The sequence below is a fragment of the Rhinatrema bivittatum genome, chromosome 12, assembly GCF_901001135.1.
Source record: "Rhinatrema bivittatum chromosome 12, aRhiBiv1.1, whole genome shotgun sequence".
NCBI classification, from domain to species: domain Eukaryota; kingdom Metazoa; phylum Chordata; class Amphibia; order Gymnophiona; family Rhinatrematidae; genus Rhinatrema; species Rhinatrema bivittatum.
This window is the reverse complement of record NC_042626.1, coordinates 51,355,487-51,383,097: the sequence shown is the minus strand read 5'-3', so window position 1 is coordinate 51,383,097 and position 27,611 is coordinate 51,355,487. Positions and strand designations below refer to the sequence as shown.

The 27,611-nt window shown below is 46.8% G+C and overlaps 1 protein-coding gene across 1 annotated transcript in view; it reads right to left on the bottom strand.

Moving 5' to 3' along the window:
* The window catches only part of CNTNAP1 (contactin associated protein 1), a 166,281-nt gene that overhangs the window by 66,597 nt on the left and 72,073 nt on the right, over nt 1-27,611 (bottom strand). The window contains exons 12-15 of the mRNA XM_029573972.1: nt 26,900-27,019; nt 6,190-6,393; nt 5,152-5,308; nt 4,463-4,590 (exon numbers count right to left, since the gene is read on the bottom strand). Of these exons, the coding sequence (XP_029429832.1) occupies nt 4,463-4,590; nt 5,152-5,308; nt 6,190-6,393; nt 26,900-27,019 (609 nt within the window). The remainder of the gene's footprint in view (nt 1-4,462; nt 4,591-5,151; nt 5,309-6,189; nt 6,394-26,899; nt 27,020-27,611) is intronic.

The following is a 27,611-nucleotide window of genomic DNA, read 5'->3' as shown; positions in this document are numbered from 1 at the left end:
GAATTATTAGAAAAGGAATGATGAATAAAACGGAAAATGTCATAATGCCTCTGTATCGCTCCATGGTGAGACCGCACCTTGAATACTGTGTACAATTCTGGTCGCCGCATCTCAAAAAAGATATAATTGCGATGGAGAAGGTACAGAGAAGGGCTACCAAAATGATAAGGGGAATGGAACAACTCCCCTATGAGGAAAGACTAAAGAGGTTAGGACTTTTCAGCTTGGAGAAGAGACGACTGAGGGGGGATATGATAGAGGTGTTTAAAATCATGAGAGGTCTAGAACGGGTAGATGTGAATCGGTTATTTACTCTTTCGGATAGTAGAAAGACTAGGGGACACTCCATGAAGTTAGCATGGGGCACATTTAAAACTAATCGGAGAAAGTTCTTTTTTACTCAACGCACAATTAAACTCTGGAATTTGTTGCCAGAGAATGTGGTTCGTGCAGTTAGTATAGCTGTGTTTAAAAAAAGGATTGGATAAGTTCTTGGAGGAGAAGTCCATTACCTGCTATTAAGTTCACTTAGAGAATAGCCACTGCCATTAGCAATGGTTACATGGAATAGACTTAGTTTTGGGGTACTTGCCAGGTTCTTATGGCCTGGATTGGCCACTGTTGGAAACAGGATGCTGGGCTTGATGGACCCTTGGTCTGACCCAGTATGGCATTTTCTTATGTTCTTAATCTAGACTGGACCTTGCAGAATCTGTGAGAGGAAGGGGCAGATGAAATTGCTCGGAGACTGGGTTCCACCGGGAAAGCAAAGCTGATTGCAAAGGACGCATATGAGCAAAGGCCCATGGCACTAACTCCAGAGTGGAAGTAATCGATCCTAGGACCCACAAGTAATCTCTTACTTTGGGAGGTTGTTTGGACAGTAAGTCTCGAATCTGTCCCTGCAGCTTGCAAATGCGGTCTGTGGTAAGGACAACTTTCCCCTATTGCGTGTCGAACAGAGCTCCCAGGAATTCCAAGGACTGGGAAGGTACCAGATGACTCTTGGCAAGGTTGACCTCCCATCTGAGCGATTGCAATAGCTGAAGCACTCTGTGGACCACCGAATGGCAAAGTGACTCAGATTTCACTCAAATCAGCCAGTCGCCCAGGTATGGATGCACCAAAAATCATTCCCTCCGTAGTTGCGCTGCCACTACAACCATTATCTTGGTGAAGGTCCTGGGTGGGGTGACAAGTCCAAAAGGCAGAGCTCGAAACTGATAATGATGACCTAGGATGGAAAACCTTAGGAACTTCTGGTGGACAGCCCGGACTCAGATGTGTAAATACGTCTCCGTCAGATCTCCCTTTCGCACAGAGGCAATGACGGACCACAGAGTCTCCATGCGGAAGCGGGGAACACGAAGGCATCTGTTGACTCATTTTAAATCAAGAACGGGCCGGAAAGCACCCTCTTTTTGGGTACCACGAAGTAAATGGAATAGCAGCCCCTCCGCTGTTCCACAGGAGGAACTGGTGTAATGGCGTCAAGCTCAAGAAGGCGCTGCAATGTATCTCGTACCGCCCGTTTCTCCTTGGAAGCGCATGGGGAGACCAGGAACCAGAGCCGAAGGCGACGGGCAAAATCTAAAGCGTAACCGTGCCTTATCACCGAGAGGACCCACTGGTCAGACGTCAATATGGTCCATTCCTCGTAAAATAGAGACAGTCTGCCCCCTATGCCCGGCACCAAGGAATGGACCGGCCTCATTTCATTGTGGAGACCTAATTCCCAGTGTAGACTGGGGGTTACACCAGGCCTGCTGAAGCGCCGCCCACGAAAGGACTGAGACCATGACTGCTGCCTGTTTGAATTTTGCCTAAAAGAGGAACTGGAAAACCAGGCCGTTCAAAATCTTCGATTCCCACGGAAGCAAGACCTAGAAGGAAGAGAGCCCCTCGACTTGGGTCTAGCCTCAGGCAGTCAATGAACCTTATTCTCTCCCAAGGGATTGAATCATGTCCTCCAGGTCCTTTCCAAAAAGTAACTTGTCCTTGAAAGACAGAGAGCCCAGTTGAGCCTTGGAAGAAATATCCGCAGACCAGTTTCTTAACCACAGAAGCCTACGCGCAGAGACAGCCGAAACCATGGACCTGGCAGATGTCCGCAATAGGTCATAAAGGGCATCAGCACTATAAGCGACCACAGCTTCAAGACATCCTGCCTGGAGAGCTTCCACCTATGAAAGAGAGTTGTTGGCCTGTAGCTGTTGCACCCAGCGAAGGCTAGCTCTCAAAGAAAAACTGCTACACATAGCCGCTCAGACTCCAAGCACTGAGATCTCAAATATTTTCTTGAGCTGAAGCTCCAGCTTCTGATCCTGTAGATCCTTGAGGGCCGTCGCCCCAGTAACCAGGATGGTGGTCTTTCTGGTGACAGCTGACACCACTGTATCCACCTTGGGAACTCGAAGAAGGTCCAAAGCTTCGTCTGGCAGAGGATATAGCTTGTCCATTGCCTTACTGACCTTCAACCCTAGATCGGGGGTGTCCCATTCTCTGAACAGTAAGTCAGTGACCGAAAAATGAAAAGGAAAGGAAGTAGTCGAACCACGCAGGCCTAACAATACCAGATCAATAGTCCCCATCCGGGATTCTTCTTGTGGAGCCTCGATGCCTAACTCCCCCAAAGTTGTGGGATAAGCGGGCCAAGCTCCTCCTTTCTAAAAAGGCGGACCACCTTTGGGTCGTCACTCTCCACAATATGGGACCCACGGACAGAATCCTGTGGCTGTTCTGCATCCCCGTCAACCCCCCACGGAGGCTTGGATGGCAGATTCTGATCATCTGGATCAGAAACCTCCAAGGAGGAATCTGTGTCCGTATGGGGCGCCACTGACCTCCAGGGCACTTCAGCTTGGAGGACCCAGTGCCCTCCTTAGGTTTGGACCGCTTTCTGGAACTGGAAATTGGCACCGTGAAAGGAAATTTATCTGCAGCCTGCTTTTTCCCTGACTTCCTGGACTTATGAAGCAATAAAATAAACTCAGAAGAGAAGGAGGATGAAAAGGAGGAGTCTGAGGCCCCCTCGGGGCTCTCCGTTACATCTGAGCCATGCCCCACTGATTTGCCCCCCCCCCCCCCGGGGGCCATTTGCTGCAGGGATAAAGAAGGCGGGAGAATCCCCTCCCCCGCTGTGGATCGCGTCGCCGACCTGATGGTGTCCAAAATGGCTTCCGTTCCCACGCTCAGTGGGAACGGATCAGGGGGCCGTGGTCCTCCAAGCCCTTTAGAAGCCATGTGGGCACGATCTACAACTTCCCCGGCGGCTGTGGAGGTTCCTTCCCCCCTGGGGAGACAGGACGAGCAGAGGCCGTCTTGAGAAAGTTGCACATGCGCCGAGCCGCATTACCTGACATGTTGTTCTCCGTGGCATCGCTGAGGGAAAGAAAAATGCCTTGGAGTCCGGCGAATCGGCGGTGAAAGACCTGCAGCGGCAGCAACGGAAGGGAGAGTCCGAGCAAAGAAAATAAAGATTATGGGGGTTTTTTTGGGGGGGGGGGTGGGGGGGTTTGGGGTTTTTTTGGGTTTTTTTTTAAACTTGCCCAGCAGTCCTCTATGGGTCCTGGTCCTTCTGGGGTGAGTGAGCCGGGATCCCTGGTATCACACCCAGTGCTGCTTCAAAGTGGCAATAGGGTCCTCGACCCCTAGCCTCAGCTGCCTCAAGCACCAGGGGGGATGGTCCCCTCAGGACCTGGCAACCCCCTGGGAGGCTGAAGAAAATCCTCCTCGTCCTGTTCAAGATTTTTTTTTTTTTTAAAAGACCTAAATTGGAATTAAACAAAAGCTCCCTGCTCTCTTTCTGTCTAGTTTTTTTTGTTTGTTTGTTTTTTTTTACACTAAGTAACAAGTACAGACTGTAGGTTTTGCACTTCTGCCATCTGCTGGAGACAGAGAAATACTGGCACCGCAGGATATAGGGCAGAGTCTGTCAAAATTTCTCTGTCTCCATCTGCTGGAGGGGAGGCAAAACCCAGGAGTCTGGACTGATCTGGGTACATATAGGGAACAATACGTTTTTGGCTAGCTTCTGAGGCCTGATGAAGAGAGCATAGCTCTCCTAAGCAAGTCATAAAGATATTTAGTCCAATAGAAAGGCCTCATCTCCAATTTGTTTGTTCAGCTTTACTGCTATGTATTTAAGAGGACTAACACAGCAACCGCAGGAATTTTTTTTTATGAGCAAATCCATCAACATAGCCAGGAAACTACTATTAATCATTTGTATAGCATGACTAGACTTATGCAGGGAATTCTCCTGCTCCCACTTCCAGAATCAGGGAGAACTTTATTTTATTTTGTAAATGTTATTTCTGGCGCTCCTACTGAACCTGCACAATGCTCAGGAGCACATTTTTACAGAAAAGCACGTTACCAGGTGCTCATGCATGCCACAAGCTTTTAAAATGTGGGGGGGGGGGGGGGGGAGGGTGCATACGTGTGTCATGTCTGAACTTACTGTCTCCATAGCAGCGCAGAGGCCCCACTGAAAACCAGGCTTCTGAGTTTGTGCGATTTGTGTCTCCAACCACTACCTGGGTGACTGGCAGGTGGTCTCTGAAGCTCAGAATTCCTTTATCATATCTCCTACATGCAAAACATCTCTCATCACTACCAATCCCATAAAATGCCAGAAGCAACAACATTAATAATTTGCTCTATAATTGTCAACTCCCCCTCTTCTTGGAAAGCAGAAGCCCTCCTTATTTGATCAGCAAAAAATAATGTATAATTTTTCCAGTTTCTCTCTCCTAAACTTCCTGTCCTCCAAATACAGGGAGGGAAACTTTTCCCTCACGTCTCCTCCATCCTCCTTTGTTTCAAGAGCCTTCAAACTTCACTCTGCAAGTTTTTTACTGGATGCATTTCCTTCTGCTTAGCTGCCAGATAAAAAAAAACAAAACCAAAAAAGCATAAAATCTTTTTAACATTTTCTGAAGAAAATAAAACTGCTCCACTTTCATCTGCCTAAAGAACACCAAACTGGCTTCTGCTGGTGACATTGCTGTGTTCTGCCACGTGAAAGCCAGAATATGATGCCATTAAGATGGTATGGACGATATGAAAAAGGGTCCATGCACAATGTAAAATGAGACCCCCATGAAGCGGAGGGACAGGAAGGGAGCGCGAGCCGAGCATACCACTCACCACTGCGGTTGATCTGCATCACAGTTGCAGAAGAACTGGGGGTCCACGCAGTTCTTCTCTAGTCCACATGCGCACCGCTGCATGCCTGGACCAGAACCACCCCAGTAAAAATGCCTCTCATTATTCCGGCCCATCCAGAAACTGAAAGGAAGCCCAGCTGAAAAGCAAATGGTTAGAACATTTTATAAAGCTTAGATCCCAGGGAAGTTGACGGGGGGGGGGGGGGGATTAAAACTGCATTTCTGATCTCACAGCTTTTGCTAAGAATATGGCCCACAATCGGGGTGTTGAAAAGCAACACTCCCCATCCCCCCAAGTTGTGTTTTCCACATTCAGAGAAGTATTATAAAGGTAACTGATGCTTAGCTTTAAAAGTGATGAGGTTTTAACAAAATGCAATTTATTTTCACAGCTGCAAAGACAGTCCAATTATTTTGGGGTGTTTAATGGTTATGAAGGGGGCTGGGCTGACCCAGGTGTTCTGCAAGATAGCAGTGCAGTGGTCACAGCCAATGCTCTGGATAGGCACCATTCTAGGGGCAAACAGGTACTTCACCCACCCACTGTCCTCCTTTCATGAGAAGGTCAACAGAAAGAAGGTCTACACTGGTGAAGGGTGCACACAGCTACTGGAGAGATACTGCGTGCCCCCCCGCCCCCCACCTCAATTCATGATTTAAAGGTACGCAGATGGCAAGAATTTACAGCCAAAGTCTTAAATCAGATGATCTACAAATGAAAGGCCTTTTCTTCCAAACTCATTTCTGATGATTCTGACTTTACTGACTTGCAGCAAATGTGCTGGAGAGGGCTCTCATGAACTCCCAGGGGATTCCCCTTCTTAAATAACTTCATCTAAACAAAAACATGCCACTGAGTTAATTAAGCACAGCTGGCAAGAGCTCACTGGTGAAAAATCAGTAACATATTGCTGGAAGAAGAACTGCGCTAAGCGTCCACCCATACATAATACTAAAAGCACCAAACCCCCCCCCCCACCAAATAAAAGCTGCTTTGTTGCAGAGATACGAAACTTACAAGGCGTGTTGAGGAGCCGGGATAAGTAGCAGGAGAATTCTATCCTTTGCTCGCAGTATTCAGACCCATTGGCCAGTGCCGAAACCTCAGCCCAGGAGGCGTTCCAGTACTTCAGGTCCCCAAGGTAGGACCGTTCCAGGCTGGAGCCCCCTATTTTTGTGGCATAATACCGGTTATGGTGTATGATGGACCAAGCTCTCTCCTCTGAAAGAACGGTAGGAAGTGGATGAAATCATCTTTGCCAGAGTAACTGTGCCGACAGCCACATAACAACTATAATATTAAAATGATTTTTTTTTTTTTTTAAATCATCATTTCTGCAACTGAGGTCAGCAATAGGTAGTGCATGAAGATCTCCTACTTCCATTCTAGGGAACAAACCACTGTCCATCATGCCAGCTCATCCTCATCTCATGTTGATATAACTTCCCACTTCTCATTTGCTTACACTGACTTCAAAGACAACACTCATTAACAGAGCCCACTGTGACTAAAATTTCATCCTTCTAAGATACTCTTCCAAACATTGGAACTCTGCTACCTGCTGGCAGTGTGAACAAACAGGAGGCACCTTATGATTGCATTAAGATACAACCTTTTTGGGCTCAGCTATGGGAACACATAAAAAATGTTGCCACCATCTATACCTATAACAATTAAAATAATAATTTTAAGGTCTCATGCTATTAAATGGGATCTCTACCGATTTTTCTAGTAAAATTATTGCAGCCTTCAGAAAACTGACTAGTTTTCCCTGTCAGAGAAGTGAAAGTATCATTTTTAGCCTAGGAAGTAAACAGGTTTTAAAGGTCTTATAAAATTCCACTTGGAATCCGTCAGGTCACGGAGATTTACCTAAGGGCAGAGAGTCGATGGTCTGTGCAATCTCCTTTTAATTTATCAGGGAGTCTAGGTATTCACAGTCCTTGTTCATTAAATAAGGAGCCTTTAATTTTGTAAGAAATACATTTCTTACCCTCTTGGTTTGCATCTGATGACTCTGAAGTATATAATTCCTGATAATATTTAAAACATTGACAAAGGATTTCAGAATTTTTTATGACAGTGGAATTATTTGAAATTTTAACTGCATGGATTCTAGTTCTATTCTTTTTAATAGCTAAATACTGTGCCAGAAGTCTGCGTGCTTTATTTCCAGTGTAATATTAAGAATGTTTCATAAAGATACTTTTACCTGCTTTCCGACTGAGTAGTGTATTATATTCATACTTTAGTTTGACAAGATTTATTAGCACATTTGATGAACCTTTCTTAATATGTTCAGCCTCTAATGCCGTAATGTTTCCTTCCAGGGAAGTCAACATTAAATTATTTTCTTTGTTCTTATAAGAACATAGAACAAATATTCTACATGACTAATGATCTCACCATGTATTGTAGCCTTGATCGCTTCCCGTACTATTGAATCAAGAATTTGCTGTGACTCGTTTATAGAATAAAATTCAGAACAAAAACAGGACAGTTTTTCTTTAAAGATATCATAATCCAGGGGATTCACGCGATGTGGTGAGCCTGGGAAAATTGGGTTTCTCAGAGCTCCGGGCGCTGATCTCTCCAGTCATCTGCAATACAAATTCCTCTTTCGTTCCACACAGTAAAAATACTTTGGGAGACATCTTTATGTCAAAAGATCATTTTATGAACAAATCACCAAATATTACACCCATTAAAGGGGCAAAAGAAGACAAAGGAAAAGTTGGGGCAGGGGGAAGGTAAAATGGCAGCAACACAGAGTCTGTGTCTGCCCTCTCTAAAAGATCTGATCTCGGAATTAACAGCATCCTTAACTGAGAAACTTTCCTCCATTTCGGGAACAAATAGCAGAGGTCAAATCAGCTATTCCTGACTTTAACTCGTGCATCAGAATTGCGGAAGGGAGGATATCAGTAATGGAAGACGAGGTGACTGCGCAAGAAGGCAGACTGGTGAAATTGGAAAAATTAGCCAAATTTCAGGAAATAAAGATAGAGGATTTAGTGAACAGTTCTTGTCAAAATAACCTGCATCTTGTTGGTCTACCAGAGGAGATCAAGGATTTTGATCTCCTGTGCTTCTTAGAAAAATGTCTACCATAAGCCTTAAACCTGGCAAATCTGCAAGGAGCTATAAAAATCGAATGGGGTCACAGAGTGGGGAAACCAGATTGAGAATTATTCTTGTGAAAATTCTGATTTCACACATAAACAAGAAGTCATGCAGTCTTACAGGAAAACCGCACTCACCTTCGAGTCCCCCAACGCTGAGGAGCGGGAGTGCCGAACACAGCCTTCCTCTTGCTTGCACGGCTGCCACCACAATCTTCCCAGGTCTGATGCACTGGTCCCCTAGGCGTGCACCCAATCCTGCCCTTCTTAAAGGGCCAATGGCAGGAAACAACTGCCAGGCGCCCATTGATGACATCACCACCATGGGACTATTTCAAGTCGGCTCCAGCTTCCAGTCCTTGCCTTGTCAATGGGTCAACTCCTTAAGGAGTAGTGGATTGCCTGCATTCCTGTCCTTGATTCTTGGATCCTGCTTCCTGTGATTCCTGAGACCATGCCTCCTGGCTGTGGTTCCCTTCTCTGGTTGCCCTTTGATTTCCTCATCCTCTTCATCTCCCTTTTGGAATGATCTTCTGGCTCTGACTCTGGACTGAACTCTGACCTCGCTTCTCGCTGCCTGCCTCGACCACTGCTAGACTCCGACTTTGCTTCTCGCCGCGTGCCTTAACCACTGCTTGGACTCCAACCTTGCTTCTTGCTGCCTGCCTCAACCACTGTTTGGACTCCAACTTTGCATTTCGCTGCCTGCCTCTGACCATGGCCTGTATACCAACATTACTCTGTTCCACCAACTTTAATCACTACTCGACCTGAGACTGTCCCTCCGCTGACCCTTCAGCATGCTGGTCCACAGTGTTCCTGTCTGCCTGAACTTCCACCAAAGCATAGGCCCCCACCTAAGACCAGCTGGCCCTGGCACCTGAGGGCTCTACCTAAGGGGAACGTAGAATGGTACTGATGAAGCTCCAGTCGGGCCTCTGCTCCCACTAGCTCCACCTGCCAATGGTGAGGACCTGTGGGGCTCCTCCCCATAAGCAGCGCCAACTCCCCCTCGGTCCAAGGGTCCACCACCACAACATATACCCATCAGAATTTTCCAAGACTATTCATTGTATCCATGAAACAATGTGCTTTCAATCCATTGTGCTCAGTTCTGGCACAAAAATAAATCAAATTTGCCTTGCAATATCCAGCGAGACTTAGAATTTGGCATGATGGAAAAGTGTAATTCTTTGAAGAAATTGAAAAAGCGTGGCAATTTGTTAATACCTTGTAAGGCTGAAAGAACTTTGAGCTCTTGGGATATGTTCCGTTCTGCAGAGCCCAACTATGTCCTCACTTAGGCCTTCGGGCCAAAGTGGTCTATACTTTTTCTATATTGTTTAAACTTAAAATTTGAAAATGTTTGATCTCCTTCTGCAATTTCTTATGGGTCGGGCAAGTCGGCTCATGAGGAGCCTATTAAAGTTGTTTGGGACTACATTCTAAGTCAATATTATGTTATTCATGGAGTACCAGAGACCCAGTTGTACCGGAGCTAACAGAGGATAGCAGAATTGGCAAGGTACACAGGGAATAAATAGAAGTGCGTCATTGAGAGGAGAAATGCGGGAAGACTTCAGAGCAGAGATACTGATCCATATCGGAGATGGCTGGGTGCCGACGATATATTCGTACTGGAGGTGACAAGAGACAGTAGATTCGGCAGAGTCCTCAGGAATTAATAATACTGTGTCATCAGGAGGAGAGGAATGACAAGGCTTCCTAAGAGTGAAGACACCGGTTCACACCAGTGGTGGCCGGTAGGAAACAATTTGACTGTCCAAACATACAACGTTTAGCCTCCTCTAAAACGACTGGGCATAATTTTACACCTGATTTGGCCTGAGACTATCAGGAGGCCTAGCATGGTTTTCTTTAAGTGCACAAACTTATGTTATTGTTCTCCTTTTATTTATAATTCTGGAAGGAGAGAGCAGCACCCGTACACATGTAACATACCTCATGTTCTCCTGTGGAGGGCGGGATAGTAGGGAAGGGAGTTGGGGAAGGGATGGGAAAGGGGGTGGTGAGAGAGAAAGGATTATTTTTAGTGTAGTCATCCTCTCGGCACTAATTATTCCAGTTGGCTATATGCTGTTTTATCGAGAGCCGATACTGTTGCGACGAGGGGAGGGTGGGCCTGGGCAGTAAATATCAAGGTTCATTGGGGTTTAAAAGTTTGGAGTCATTCACAGATGTGGCAAGCTGACAAGGAGGTGTGGCAAGGCAGGATATCCCACATCTCTGCATGTATCATTATTGTAACAGGGCTGTTTATAGCTAATGGGTGAAAGTGTAAGAATTATATCCTGGAACGTCAATGAGCTAGGGTCCCCGGATAAAGAGAAAAAAAGTACTCCAAAGTTTAAAATAGAGAATAAAGTATCAACCGCTTGCTTGCAAGAAGCACACCTTTCTGAACTAGAAAGTAAAAAATTGAATAACAAATGGGTGAATGTTTGCCGTTTTTCTGCTGCAAAAAGAAAAAAGGCAGGTGTAGCTATTCTTATTAATAAAAATGTGACTTGGCAAAGAGGAAATGAAATTCAGTACCCAGACAGGAGATTTATAATCTTAATCAGGAAGCTTAAAAGCAAAGAGAACACATTCTGTAATCTCTATGCACCCAACAAATATGACCACAATTTTTTTCTCAAATTAGTAAATATTCTAATGATCCATCTGAAAGGTGCTTTATTCTTAACAGGGAACTTTAACTGTGTTCATTTATTTAAAAATGTTTCTATACAGCTTTTACAGACAGTGTCAATCAAAATGGTTTACAGTAACCATATATGTATAAGGAGATATAATATATATATATATACACATACACACACATATGATTAACATGCAGAATGTCATTTAAAAAAACACAAACAAGATAAAAACATTTAAAATAAAAAAACACAACATTTAAGATAGCCTAAAGGATAGAAATAAGACGAGAGCCACCTAGGGCGATAGTGCAAAAGATGCCGGGAGGCCAAAGCACATCTACACCATCTGAGTGGAAAATTTGATTTAAGATGCCAAAGTGTTGTTAAAAGCAATTGATAAAAGAACAGTTTTAATTTTCTTTTTAAATTCTTTATAAATTAGTGATTGTCTTAAATCACCCGGAATCGAATTCCAAATTAGAGGATCAGTGACCAAAAAGGCACATCTTCTGGTGAAATCAAGTCTGGCTACTCTTATTGTGGGCACTTGTAATAAGTTTTTAAGCATGGAGCGAAGGTTCCTATTGGGTTGGTATACTCAAAGTTGAGAACAAAGCCAAGTGGAAGAATCGTTATATAGACCCATTGCTTGATAAATTACCTCATAACATCAGGTTAAAGTACTAATAAGGGTAAAGGAATTCCATATTTATGTAAAAGATTACAACGTTTGGATATATGGAGAGTCTTAATCCCCAAGGTAAAGTATTTTACATATCTCTAGGGAACATCTCGAATAGACTATATACTGGCTTCTCAAGATGTATTCTTTAAAATTAGAAAGGCAGAAATAGGCTCATCTGGGATATCTGATCATTCTTTGATATGGATCGATATTCAGTTATCAGATTCTGAGGTAGGGGAAAGAATTTGGAAGTTTCCCAGTTACCTGAAAGGACATGCTGATTTTCAAGCATTTCTTAAAAAAAAAAAAAGGAAGATTTTGAACAAAATAACCAACAGCATAAAGATACTTCTAAACTTTTTTGGGAAACTAGTAAAGATGTCTTAAGGGGAGAAATTATTTTGTACCTAACTAGCAGGAATACACACCTCAATAAAACTATTTTACAACTAGAAGAGAAAAAGAAAATTATTCCTTATCTGCCAATTTTCGTTCCTGTAGTACTCCGGATCAGTCCAGACAATGGGTTATGCCTCCCTTCCAGCAGATAGAGACAGAGAAAAACTTGTAGGGCGCCCTCTGATAACCAGTTGCACCCCCTGCGTCCCTTCAGTATTAAGAATATCAAAGCTGAGAAAACCGATGAATGGATCAAAACTGACTCCAAAACTGCGGAGTAACTATATACAGAATTGAAAACACTTGCAGACACAGGAATTCGAGGAGTCGAGAATCCTTGCATTTTCTGAGTTGCAGCCTCGAGCTGGCTATCAATATGTCAAGACAGGATACAAGAACCATAGGGTGGGCATCTGGACTGATCCAGAGTACTACAGGAACGAAAATTAGCAGGTAAGGAATAATTTTCTTTTCCCTGTACATACCCGGATCAGTCCAGACCGTGGGTTGTACCAAAGCTTCCCTAAACAGGGTGGGCCCCAGATAGCCCCGCTCGGATGACCTGGTTGCCAAAAGAGCCGAAACCTGAGGGTTGTAAATTTAAACGATAATGACGTGCAAATGTGTGCAACGATTTCCACGTTGCCGCTCTGCATATCTCCTGAGGAGACACAGCTTGACTCTCCACTCAAGAAGTCGCTTGTGAACGAAGAGAGTGCGCCTTTATTCCATCCGGAGGATGCTTACCAGCGCCAATGTATGCAGCCAAAATTGCTTCTTTGACCCAACGAGCGATCGTGGTTTTAGAGGCCTTGTTTCCTCTCTTGGGACCGCTCCAGAGAACAAATATATGATCCGACAGACGAAAATCATTGGTGACCTCCAGGTAGCGCAGGATAACGCGCTTAACATCAAGCCGCCGGTGCTCTCTGGATCCTGCCTCTGGAAAGGCTGGCAGTTCCACCGACTGGTTCAGGTGGAAAGTTGACACTACTTTAGGAAGAAAAGATGGTACTGTAGTCAAAGTTACCCCAGAATCTGTGAAACTGAGGTACGGCTCCCTGCAGGATAAGGCTTGAAGTTCTGAGATCCTGCGGGCCAAAATGATAGCCACCAGAAAAATGTCTTTAAAGTTAAATCCTTGAGAGTAGCTGTCCGCAGAGGCTCAAAAGGAGGTTCACACAGGACCCGAAGAACCAGATTGAGACTCCACAAAGGACAGAGTTCTAACCGGCGGTCATAAGTGCTTCACGCCTCTCAACAACCGTACAACGTCCGGATGAGAGGCCAGCTGAGCCCTGTCTTGACGCCCAAAGGAGCCAAGGGCCGCCATTTGAACCCGCAGAGAATTGTACACCAATCCCATACCGAGGACCTTCTACAGGAAAGCTAGGATATGTGCCACCGAAGCGCGACGAGGGGCAACCACCGCCTCTACACACCATGCATCAAAAATCTTCCACACATGAACATAAGCGAGAGAGGTGGATGTTTTCCTGGCTCGAAGAAGGGTAGAAATCACTTCCTCCGGATAGCCCCTTCTCCTCAGTCGCTGCCTCTCAAAAGCCAGGCCACAAGACAGAAGCGATCTACCTGGTCAAAAAATATTGGACCCTGCCGAAGAAGATGCCGAAGGCGGCCCAGACGAACTGGACCGTCCACCGCGAGGTTGACTAGATCTGCAAACCACGGCTGTCGAGGCCACTCCGGCGCCACTAGAATCACCCCTCCTCGGTGGACCTCGATCCTTCGCAGGACCTTTCCTATAAGAGGCCATGGAGGGAACACGTACAACAGAACTTCCTGAAGTCAAGGAAGAACCAGGGCATCCACTCCTTCTACTCTGAGCTCCCGTCTTCAGCTGAAGAAGCGCGGAGCTTTCGCATTCTGTTGAGTAGCCATCTAATCGAGATGAGGAGCCCCCCCCACCTGCGCACTAGGAGCGTCATTGCTTCCTTGAATAGTTCCCACTCGCCGGGATCTATGCGCTGCCGACTCAAGAAATCCACCTGCACATTGTCCACTCCGACGATGTGCGATGCCGCCAGGCGGGATAAGTGCTGCTCCGCCCAGCTCATAAGCTTGTCTGTCTCGAGAGACATGGCGACTCTTCGTTCCCCCTTGACGATTGATGTACGCCACATGGTGGCGTTGTCGGACAGGATCCTTACCGCTTTGTGGTGAACCATTGGGAAAAAACGTTTCAACGCCAGACGAACCGCCCTGGTTTCCAGGCAATTGATTGGCCATTTTGCCTGCTCCACAGTCCACAGACCCTGAGCTGACTGGAACTGACACACAGCCCCCCAGCCGGAGAAACTGGCATCCGTGGTCACAACCACCCAGTTCGGCATTTCCAAGTTGATACCTTGTAGCAAATGCTGGAGACTGAGCCACCAGTCCAGGCTGTCCTTGGCGAAGTCCTGCAGCGGCAACTCCTGCGACCCCGGTTTCCAACTGGAAAGTAACGCTCTCTGCAGTGGGCGCATATGCGCAAATGCCCAGGGCACTAAGTCTATAGTGGACGCCATGGAACCCAGGACCTGCAGGTTATCCCAAGCCGTGGGAAGTGCTAGACAACGGAGGCGTCGCACCTGGGACATGAGATTGAGTGCCTGGTCCTGCTGCAGGAAGACCTTGCCCTGTTGGGTATCTAAACAGGCACCCAAGAAATCCAACGTCTGCGACGGCACAAGGCAACTCTTGGTGAAATTCACCACCCAGCCGAGGGAGCTGAGGAGGGCCAACACCCTGTCAGACTGACCAGCGACAGCGATCCTGGGACTTCGCCCGAATGAGCCAGTCATCTAGGTAGGGATGAACCAAGATTCCCTCCCTCCAGAGTGCCGCTACCACTACCATCACTTTGGTGAAGGTCCTGGGAGTGGTCACCAGCCCCAATGGCAGAGCTTGAAACTGGAAATGCTGGCCCAGGATCTTGAACTGGAGAAAAATCGCTGATGTTCCAAGTGGATGGGGATGTGGAGATAAGCCTCTGTGAGATCCAATGAGGCCAGGAATTCCTCTCCGCGAACGGCCGCTATGACGGACCGCAGTGTTTCCATTCGGAAGTGGAGAACCCTGAAAGCCTTGTTGATGGTCTTGAGGTCCAGGATCGGACAGAAAGCATTGTCTTTTTTGGGAACCACGAAGTAAATGGAATAATGGCCTAACCCATGCTCCTCTTGTGGGATTGGCAGGATGGCCCCAAGGTCGAGGAGCCTGATGATGGTCTGACGCACAATTTGTTACTTCCGCAATGGTCCGCAAGGTGAGAAGAGGAACCTGTCTCTTAGAGGCCAAGCAAATTCTAAGACATAACCGTCCTTTAGAAAATCCAGTACCCATCAATCCGAAGTGATCTTGACCCACTCCTCGTAGAATAGGAAGAGGCGTCCCCCCACGCTGGGAACCAGGGAGTGGGTCGGCGATCCTTCATTGGGCAGATTTTGGAGCGGAGACCTGAGATGAACCATCCCGGGAGTGTCGGCGTCCCCGAAAAGACTGGGACCAAGCTTGGGACCATGAAGACGGAGGCTTCTGGGACACCAGTCTTGATTGCTGAAAACGCCTTTGTCCATGAAATTGATTCCTTGAAGTGTTGAAAGACCAGAAGGTCTTTGGCCAATCCTCAGGGAGCTTATGTACCTTGTTCTCCCCCAGGGATTTGATAATCTAGTCCAAATCCTCACCGAACAGAAACTTGCTGTTAAAGGGGAGAGAACCCAATCGAGACTTGGAGGAAGTGTCCGCTGACCAATTCCGAAGCCAGAGGAGGCGCCTAGCCGAGACCACTGACACCACTGAACGTGCCAGGCCTCGGAAGAGATCATACAATGCGTCTGCCCCATAGGCTATCACCACCTCCAGGCGTTCCGCTTGTAGAGCTTCCTCTAGTGGGAGCTCTTGAGCCCCGAGCAGCTGTTGGACCCATCTTAAACCAGCCCTCTGCATGAGGGAACTACATACCGCTGCCCGGACTCCCAAAGCAGACACCTCAAAGACACATTTGAAGTATACTTCCAACTTGCAATCTTGGAGGTCTTTTAAGTCGGCTCCACCCACGACTGGTATGGTAGTCCTCTTGGTGATTGCGGTCACTGAAGAATCCACCTTAGGCACCTTAAGGAGCTACAGGATGTCCTCCGGGAGAGAACAGAGCTTATCCATGGCTCTTCCAACTCGTAGACTAGACTCCGGAGAGTCCCATTCCTTGGATAGCAACTGTAGAAGCCTTGGATGAAGGGGAAACGTCTTCGCCAGCGGACACAACCCCGCTAATACAGAATCTCCTTTGATAGCTCCTGAACTTCCCCCGAAGGATCCTGAGGCACCTCAATATCCAACTCTAAAAGGACATGGGGAATAAGGTGCTCCAGCTCCTCTTTCTGAAATAGACGCAAAACTCTAGGATCATCCCCTTCAAGCTGTGCGCCTGAAGCTGGATCATCTTGATCCTGACCTGGGTCCGCCGGAGATGGATCATGTGAGCCAGAAGGGGTGACTACCCGAACCCGGGAAGTCCCCTGAGGGCCCCCTGAAGCACCCTGGGAGCCATCCACTTGACTCACCTTAGCGGGAGGGGGAGCCGGAGTAGAGCCATCCTGATGATTCATGCGTGCCAGTTATGCATTGTGCATGAGGAGCACAAAATCCGTAGAGAAAGCAGGTGGGGGAGGGGGCACCGAGGAAGGTGCAGCAGGAGAGGGTGCCGGGACTCCTCCTGCCCCCCCCCCCCCCGCCCTCCAGAGTTAACACGGGAGGTGCAGGGAAGGAATCCACGTGCAGGCTGCCATTTAGCTGCATTTCAGCAGAGTCCCCCAAAATCAAGATGGCTGCCGTTCCCGCACTCGGCGTGAACGGGGCCGACCATCCTGAGGGCCGAGGCACTTGTGAATGCAAGGCCTGCCGATCTGCCGCTCTCGAGGGGCCCTCCCCACCGGGGAGACTCCGAGAGCAAATTCCTTCGCGGGAGAGCCTCGTCCCAGGCTCCCTGCAGGCGGAGCATCGCGCCGAGCGTGGCATGGGGGTCGAAAACGCGGCTGACTCGCGAGAGTACACCACCCGAAGCCTGGGAGGAGCAGGTAAGCCGGACTAACCTCTGCTCCGAACGAATAACACAACCGCCTGTAAAGACAAATACAGGGACTGGCTGAGGAAAGCAGCGTCCCAGCCAGCACTGCCCGAGGCAAAAACTTCTCCGGGCAGCCGGTTGCAGCGCAGGGGGAAGAGGCTGGACCACCAGCTTACACCTCCTGCAAACCAGGACACTGCTAACAATCACCTACCTGATAGTAAAACAAGTGAAAATGCAAAATCTCTTTGCCTCAGGTCGTCTTTGTTATTATTATTATTGTTTAACAACAGACAAGAGAGAAACTAAGTAGGAAAACTTCTCAAAATCTTTTTTTTTTTTTTTTACAATCGATTCATTCAAAGGAATAAATTAATGTGGGAGGAAATAGGGGAACAAAACCCTCCCTAACTTTCCAGCCCCAAATCTAAATTTCTGCTAAAGTGGGACCGCGGGTTCTGCCTTCCTTCATCTGCTGGAAACAGAAGAATACCGAAGGGACGTAGGGGGTGCAACTGGTTATCAGAGGGCGCCCTACAAGTTTTTCTCTGTCTCCATCTGCCGGTAGGGAGGCATAACCCACGGTCTGGACTGATCCGGGTACGTACAGGGAATTAAGGATTGCAAAGAACATAACATAACAGTATCCAGTCAGTCAGTCAACCGCTTGATCCAATAAAAAAATAGAAACATATTAATTGGTAAGAAACTCCAATATACAGAGAAAAATACCAGGAAAATCAGTCTTTCAGCAACAATACTGAGCCAGGTCTCTGGACTGATCTGTAGTATTACAGGTAAGAACCAATTTTCCTTCCCTGAACATACCCAGATCAGTCCAGACAAGTGGGATGTACCAAAGCAGCCCTACACCAGGCGGGCACCCGAAAGACCTGCTCTCAACATACTTTCACCGAAAGTATCCTCTTGCGTCCGAACATCCAATCGGTAGTGCTTGCTGAAAGTATGAAGCAAGGACCACATTGTGGCCCTACAGATCTCTTGGAGAGACACCTGCTGGCAGGAGTCTAGTCGAATGCGCTTTCAGACCCGTTGGAATTGCTCAACCCTTACAAATATAGGCCGAGCAAATAGCCTGTTTCAACCTATGAGCCAAAGTAGCTTTGGAAGCTCTCTCTCCATTCTTCACTCCACTGAACACAACAAACAGATGGTCCAATCGCTGAAAGGAATTAGTCACCTTCAAATAACGTAACAGAGTGCGACACACATCCAAAAGATGGAGATCTCTACCCTCTGCCAAATCTCTAGACCATTCCAGGAAACCCGGTAATTCAACTGTCTGATTCACATGGAAGGCAGAAACCACTTTTGGCAAAAAGGAAGGCACAGTATGCAAGGATACTCTGTCGTTAGTAATATGCAAAAAAGGATGGTGGAAAGATAGAGCCTGAAGTTCCGAAATCCATCTGGCCGAGCAAATCGCAACCAGAAAAACCACCTTCAAGGAAGCTCGTCCTAAAAGCTCAAAAGGCACCTCACAGAGAACCCACAAGACTAAATTGAGGCTCCAATCTGGGGACGTCTTCCAAACTAGAGGTCGTACATGATTCACCCCCTTCAGAAATCAGATGACATCAGGATGGGAGGCCAAAGACTTACCCCGCACCTTGCCTCAGACAACCCAAGGCAGAAACCTGGACATGGAGCGAACTATAGGTCAAACCCTTGGACAAGCCCTGCTGTAAAAAGGATAAAATATGAGAAACCGTCGCCGACAGAGAATTCAGGTGTTGTTGAAGACACCAGGTCTCAAAAACCTTCCAAACCTTGATATACGCCTGGAAGTAGCAGGCCGTCTCGCCTGCAGAAGGTTAGTAATTACTGGTTCTGAATATCCTTTCATGCGCAAGTGCCACCTCTCAAAAGCCAAGCCATGAGATAAAAGTGATCCTCCCAATCCGAAAATATGGGCTCCTGCTGAAAAAATCCCAGCAGATGAGCCAGCTGAAGAGATTCGTCCACCGCCAGATACACCAGATTCACGAACCATGGACGCTGCGGCCATTCCAGTGCCAGCAGCCCTACTGTCCCTGGATGCATTTCTATGTGCCGTAACATTCGACCTATGAGTGGCCACAGAGGAAACACATACAGAAAGATCCCCCTCGGCCACGGGCACACTAGGGCATCCAGTCCTACCAAACCAGCTTCCCTTCTGCGACTGAAGAATTTTGTTGTCTTTGCATTGGCTCGCGTTGCCAAGAGATCCACCTGCGGAACCCATCTGGCACAAATGTGATTCCAGGCTTCCGGGGACAGCTCTCACTCCCCAGGATCTAGCTGCTGCCTGCTGAGGAAGTCTGCCTGCACATTGTCTATGCCCGCTACATGAGAGGTGGCAATTCTCTCAAGGTGATGCTCCACCCATGCAACAAATAGCTGAGTCTCCCAAACCACCGCGTGACTCTTCGTTCCTCCTTGTCGATTGATGTATTCCACTGTTGCCACATTGTTCGAAAACACACTAACCATGCGACCCTGAAGCAGAGGCAGAAACTCTTCTAGGGCTCTGTGTACCACCCTAGTCTCCAGATGATTGATGCACCAGAATGCCTCCGCCACTGCTCAAAGCCCCTGGGCAGAACGGCTCAGGCACACTGCTCCCCAGGCCCTTGAGGCTGGCATCTGTGGTCTCTGCCACCCAATCCGGTGCCTCCAGTTCCACTCCCTTTTCCAGGTTGCTCCTCAAAAGCCACCACGAAAGACTGGACCTGCATTCCACTAGAAGAGGCAACTGTAGATAAAACTGCTCAGACATCGGATTACATCTGGCCAACAGTGCCTTCTGCAGTGGCTGCATGTGAGCAAAGGCCCATTGATCTAGATCCAACATCGAGGCCATGGATCCCAGTACCTGTAAGTAATCCCAGGCCATTGGCACTAGCAGAAGCAACAGCTGTGCCCCTACAACTTCAACAATCTGTCTGCTGTCAGGTACACACTGTTCTCCCGGGTATCAAAGCGGGCTCATAGATATTCCAACAATTGAGATGGGACCAGGTGACTCTTCGCCACATTGATGACCCAACCCAGAGATCTGAGGTCATTCATCACTTGCTTAACGGATCAACCGCACTTTACTCCTCCGTCTTTGCTCGGATAAGCCAATTGTCTAGATCTGGATGGACCAGAATCCCTTCTCATCGCAATGTTGCCGCCACCATCCCCAGTTCTGTGAAAGTCCAGGTCAATCCGAAGAGAAAAGAGCCAAAAACTGAAGTACTGGCCCAATACCTTGAACCGCAGAAAATTCTAATGGTCCTTTCAAATGGGAATATGCAGCTAATGTGCTTTCTCCATAGCTGGACCCCCCCTATGAATACCCTCCCCACCGACCTAAGACTTGAACCAACATCACAAACTTTCAAAAAGGAACTAAAAAACTGGCTCTTCCAAAAAGCCTTCACAACATCTTAAGGACAATCACCACTCAACTCACTCACACCCTCTCCGCCCCCACCCCCCCATCCTATCCTCCCCCCTCTTCACTCACCCACCAAACCCTCCCACTCCACTCGCCAACCCATTTCCTCCATGAAATGCCCAATTCCCCATTCTCCACTATCCATCCCACACACTCCTACACTGATCCTGTGTGACTCAATTAACGCACAATCCCGATCCTCCACATGCCTAAATGAACATAAGAGAAACCCCCCTCCCAAAGTTATTCTTTATCTGCTTTATTTGCCTTATCTCCCTGTTAAATCTCTCTCCCCCTGTGTTTTGCTCTCCCAGTTATCATACCCTATTGCAATGTAACTTTCTCAACTTGTTCTATGTAAACCGATGTGATAACATGGGTTGAATGTCGGTATATAAAAACAAACAAACAAATAAATAAATACAATTAACCTTTGGAAAGTCCCCTCTACCACTTCCTGTTTGTTTTGAGAAGAGCAGTGGGACTCCAGAAAGGCTTCCCTGAGCGGATGCAAAAATTCTAAGGCGTAACCATCTCTTATAACTTCCAGCAACCATCAGTCCGAGGTAATCTTGACCACTCCTTGTATAAATGGGACAACCTGCCCCCTTACCACTTCCAGCAAGGAGTGGGCAAGCCTGACTTCATTGGGAGGCCTTATTGCCTCCAGTCCTCTCACTGGACCCGCTTCTGGAGGATCTGCCGGCACCCCGAAATGTCTGCTGGCGACCAGACGACTGCTTGGAACCAGAGGAGAAAGTCCCTCTCTCGGACCGAAACTTCCTTGAATCCCGGGAATGGGATGGAAAGACTTTCTTATTGCCCTTTTTATCCTCCGGCAGTCTATTTCCCTTAGATTCCCCCAGGGACTTCAGGTAATCCAGGTCCTCTCCGAAAAGCAGCTTCTCCTTAAAAGGAAGACTGTATAGTTGAGTCTTGGACCACATGTCCGCCGACCAATTACGCAACCACAGAAGTCTGCATGCAGCCACCACAGAGACCATATTCCTGGCTGAAGTATGCACCAAATCATACAAGGCATCTGCCACGTAAGCCACCCCAGCTTCCAGGCGAGCTGCCTGAACAGGGGTGAGCATACCAGTTGAGGCCTGTTCCTGAGGCTTCTGGATCCAGCACAAGCAAGCCCACTGCATCATGCTAGCACACACCGTGGCTCGCAAATTCAAGGCTGGCATCTCAAACATGCGCGTTAACTGAATCTCCAATTTGCGGTCCTGACATCCTTCAGAGAAGCGGACCCCATCACCAGAATTGTAGTCTTCTTAGTTACCGCAGAGACCGCCACATCCACCTTAGAAGTCTTAAGGTGGCCCAAATGCTCTTCCAGCAAGGGATAAAGCTTCACCATTGCCCTCCTGACCTTCAGGCCTGCTTCGGGGAAATCCCATTCCCAGCTAATCAGCTTCTGAATCTTTTTAGGGATGGGAAAGACACTAGGTGGCCCCCACGGTCCATCCAGAACTGGACTGACACCCTCATTATCCAACTCTTGAGTTAGCTTTACCCTCCTCCCCCCCCCCCCCCCCCCAATTCTTCCATCACCTGTGGAATAAGGGGCCAAAGTTTCTCCTTCTTAAACAGGTGGACTACTCGAGGGTCATCCCTCTCTGTCCCAGTCCCCTCCACGAGATCTGGGTCATCCTTGCTCACATCCGGGGTCTGAACCCCATCCGGGTCCGCTCCCTGTTGTGATGCAGCATCCTCCTGCATCTTGTCTGAGTCATCCAGATCCCTGGAGTCACCCTCCACACAAGCACCACGTAACCTTAGGGGCTTGAGCATGCACCCATATAGTACCAGTATTTTAGCTTGGGCTGCAGCCAATATTTCAAGCGCTTGTGGATACCACAATACTTTAAAAATAATTGGCCTAGGAAATTTAGCCTTTGAAGGTCACTGTGAGGAAACGTGAAAGGCACACTCAACCTCAAACGATCTCTCAAATGATAGACGCGGTACCTGAGGCACTATAGATTCAATAAAGTGCACAATGTTTGTATTCTCTGGCCCTTCCCGGCACACCCAGGAGGCAGATATTGCTCCTGTGTCCTCGGTTAGCGAGATCTTCTATCGTCACACGGAAGGCAGTTAGCTCTGCAGAGTGGCAGCGCATTGTATCAGAAACTTCATCCAGGTCGGCCAACTGCGCATTTATCAAACTGCCACTTGTAGTGCAGTAAATTGATTTGTAAGGCAATTAAATTTAACTCAGTGTCGCTGGTTGCCTTAAAGTTTTGCTCCATTAGATTTTTAATTCCTTGTAATAAAACCAGCATGATGTGATTCTATCATGAATGTCGGTATAAAAAAAGCAATAAATAAATAAATAAATAAATAAATAAATAATTCAAGTAGCATCTTTTCCCCCATAACAGATTCCACTTCTGCCCTGGTCTTTTCAGGTGTTGGGGGGTCTTGTTTAAGTTGCTTGACACCCGAGGACCACCCTTGGTTGGAATCACCTTTTGAACTTTTGCCAGGCACGTTGAAATGCTAAATCTTCAAAATTTGCCAGTATTGGAGCATGTAAGAGGTTAAAGATTTAGAAGTTCAGAGTGAAAGGTATGAGAGAAAGCAGATTAGGCATCCATCTTGTGAGCTCCCGTGTTCTGAATCCCTAGTACCATTTGGTAGTGTAAATACCTGTTCCCTATCAACCTGTTTCGTGATTTTACAGCCCTCCCTCATGTCCTCTTCTCAGTTATCTCTTCTCTAAGCTGAACAGCCCTAACCAGCCTTTCTTCATAAGAGAGCCGATCCATCGCCATAATCATTTTTTGATTTTTGTTTTATTATTTTGTTTACTTGATACACTACAGTTCCATTTGCAGAACTAGAAAAAGTACAGCAGGGCAGCCCATTTGTTGCACTTCTCTGTAATTTTTTTTTTTTTTTTTTTAGTTCTGCTATATCTCTTTTGAGGTGCAGCAATCAGAATTGTACAAAGTACTCAACGTGTGGCTTCACCTTCTCCCTTTTAAAAGGTATTTATGTGCGCTGGGGCTCACATTTATTTCTCTCTCTGTCTGGGGAGAACAATTATAGATGTGAATCGGTTATTTACTCTTTCGGATAGTAGAAAGACTAGGGGGCACTCCATGAAGTTAGCATGGGGCACATTTAAAACTAATCGGAGAAAGTTCTTTTTTACTCAACGCACAATTAAACTCTGGAATTTGTTGCCAGAGGATGTGGTTAGTGCAGTTAGTATAGCTGTGTTTAAAAAAGGATTGGATAAGTTCTTGGAGGAGAAGTCCATTACCTGCTATTAAGTTCACTTAGAGAATAGCCACTGTCATTAGTAATGGTAACATGGAATAGACTTAGTTTTTGGGTACTTGCCAGGTTCTTATGGCCTGGATTGGCCACTGTTGGAAACAGGATGCCGGGCTTGATGGACCCTTGGTCTGACCCAGTATGGCATTTTCTTATGTTCTTCTGTAATTTTCCAAGCCAATCATCAGGCAGCTGAAGCACACTTTACTCACATAAACTGGCCACGTGAAGCCTACTCTCAAAAGCAGCCAAACGGGTCCACGGCGTTCCATGACGTGAAAACTTTCAGTCGCGTTATGAGGAGGCGCGTTCCCAGGGGGAGTGTGTTTAGGTCGGCGGGAAGAGAAAAAGCAAAACATGTGCAGATGGCACTTTCAAAATTCGTGCATGTTATTTTCCCCAGAAAAAAAAAAAAAAAAAGTACCTGCATAAAAAGTTAGTGCAAGCGTCTGTGGGTAGTTTGTACCCACAACATGTTTCAAAGGCAAAGTTTGCAAATAATTTCCCTTAGACAATTGCTGCAAAGCCCACAGACTGAAAAAAAAAACAAAAAACCCCACACATTTTAAAAATGCTCCTATATGACAAAACAAGTTTTGCACTTTAAGATACTATAATTGATCAGCCTAATTAATGTTTCTAACTGTGGCAGTGTAAATAGGAAGGCTTTGTTTCTGCAGAACAAATCCTTTGGATTTTCTTTATTTGTGCTTTTAAAGATGTGTCAGAAGCTCTATGCAATGGTTTCAACCTTTTCTGTTGGAAAGAAATCAATACAACTAGGGGTCATAAATGAATCTCCAAGGGGGCGACTCGGAATCAATGTCAGGAAATATTTCTTCACTGAGAAGGTGGTGGACGCCTGGAATGCCCTTCCAGAGGAGGAGGTGAGGATGAAAACAGTCAAAGAATTCAAAGTGCCATGGGATAAACACTGTGGATCCCTAAAGGCCAGAGGATGGAAATGAAGAAAAGGGCGCATGGGGGTAACTTGCTGGTGCAGCAGTTACTACCCTTAACTAATAAACCTTGATGCTGCTTTTGATGCAACTGCAACATTGCTCTCTGCTTCAATGGCAGGGAGCAAAGAGGAGTTGGATTCAGACGACAACCAACAAGGGCTCCAACTTTTACGGTCTGGGGAACTGATAAGCATGGGGGTAACCTGAACGGAGCAGCAGTTACTAGCCTTAACAGAAGGCAAGGGATTACTACTCTTAACCAATACGTCTTGATGCTTTTGACGTAATTACAACATCACTCTCTGCTTTGAAGGCTGTGGGGAGTGGAAGAGGAATTGGATTCAGATGACAACCAACTCAGGCCCGGACTTTTATGATCTGGGGTACTAATATGCAGACTGCTTCTAAGGCCAAGTGAATAAGCAAAACACGTCAGCACTGTCTGAATTTTCAAGATGGTTCATCACCCAGTAAAAATGTTGCTAGCAGTAAATTTTTATGGGTTATCCTAAGGCTTGGGGATAACAACACAGAGCGGCAGTTGCTACCCTTGAGAGAAACATGGAGGTAATCTGCAAGGCACAGCAGATACTACCATGAGAAGCTTGCTGGGCAGACTGGATGGAGCATTTGGTCCATTTTTGCCATCATTACTATTGTAACCCTTTGATGGGGTTTTTGGGGCCATAAAAGTATTTATAAGTCGGGGCTGCTCTTGCCATCCTTCCTGCACTTCTCAGGGGGTGAGCTCTTTCTGTGGGGGGAGAGGAAAACCTCCTGATATCTTTCTGGTGTGGTGTTCTCCTCAAGGACAGACAGGCTAGAGCCAGACTGGGTGTTCAAATCATATTTGCTGATCATTTCCAAAAAGTCACTCGCTGTCCCACAGAACATTCAACAAATGAAAAACTGTACAGTGGAACTACTTACACAATGTCTCTGCTGGGGTGCTGGTGTCCATCCATCCAGCTCCTGAGAGGGAGCTTGCCACTGCCTACTCATCTGGGCAACAGCCCAGTAGAGGGGGAATCCTATGGTGGAAGCCCCACACCATGAAAAGATCCTACCCGAGTCCAAAGTTCAGTTTGAAGCCTACAGCCTGTGTACTGGTCCCTTTGGGGTGGAGATCCGATTGGGAGTCTCCCAAGGCTCAATGTCACAATCCTGATGGCCCTCTCAGGGAGTGAGGCCAAATGTTGCAGTTCAGCTCACAGCTCTCTCTGTCTCCTTCACCAGGATGTGGAGAGGGGTGGGACAAAAACCTCCACACGAATAAAAAGGGGGAAAATTCCAAAAGTCTCTATTCAAAATATCTCATGCTGGGAATAGAAGGGTTGCTGCTTTCACAAGGCACAGGGTGTCCCTCCAGGATAAGAAAACATATCAAAACTGGATCAAAAGCTACAAAAACCTCAACTCTATACAAAAGGGAGGCAGACCCTCTCACAGACAGACAGTGTACTGAAGGGATCTCCTCTGAATGCAAGAAAAATCACCACGCTGGGTTCATGGGCCCAACTCAGCAGGGAGAAAAGAAAAAATAGCTCCTTTCTCTTCAAAACCTAACTCAAAACTAAACTTTACACTCTATCTCGAGCTCCACCTATGCCCCTGGAATATCCACAGTCAGCTCAATGGAGAGACTGAAAGCGAATGGAAAAATCCCATGCTGTTACTAGTCCAAATGGTAAGGGAGCTAGGACCATCTAGTGACAAACTAAAGGGTTGGTCACATTATATATTTATCCCTGCTTGTCCGGAGGCAAAATAACTCCTGCTAAGTTGTACCAATCAGGTGCAAACTTTGGCGGAGCGTGGAGTGCAGAAGAGGTCCACAATGATCCTGACCTGATGAGATGCAGGTCAATTTCGATAGGCTGACTTTTAAAAGTGCTTAAAAATAAATAAATAAATAGAAATTCCATATGTGTGTGTTCAGTTATCACTTCCTTCCTTGTATAACCATTTCCTGTCATTCAGTGTGAAAACAGTTACATTAATGTCAAATCTTGGGGTAGCTGGGGAAGGGAGGGGCTCTTGACTAAGCATGAAAGGTCATGAGAGGACTGTGGAATACCTGTTATCTCACAGTATACAGAGAACGGCTTCAGCGGACCACTCCCGTCAGCATCAATAGTGTAGTTTCCCGACCATTTCCCGCTAAGTCTGTAGGCGTCGCACGACTCCTTAAAGAGAGCTAGGAAACAGAAACAGATCAGAAAAAGCTAAGAGTGACAAGAAAATTATTCCTTACCTGCTAAGTTTTGTTCCTGTAGTACCAAGGATCAGTCCAGACAGTGGGTTATCTCCCCCTTCCAGCAGATGGAGTCAAATAGAACTTTGAAGGATGCTTCCTTATAAGGTAGTGCAACCTCTACTAATCCTCAGTATGGAGTATATCAAAGCAAAGAGGAAAATCAGGATGGATCAAGAACAACAGAATTTAGTAACAAATAACAGTGTGCAAAGGGCACAAAACAGTGTCAAACAACAAACTTGCAGAATGAACCATTAACCAGCCAAAGGAAAAAAGGCACTGAAGAACAATTTGAGCAGAGAGGTAATCCCAAACCCAATAAAACAGTCAGGGAGGGCGTCTGGACTGATCCTTGGTACTACAGGAACGAAAATTAGCAGGTAAGGAATAATTTTCTTTTCCCTGTACGTACCCGGATCAGTCCAGACAGTGGGAAGTACCAAAGCTTCTCTATGTAGGGTGGGCCCCGGAAAGCCCTGTCGAATGACCCTAGAGCCAAAGAAGCCAAAAGTAGACACTGTGTGTGTAGACG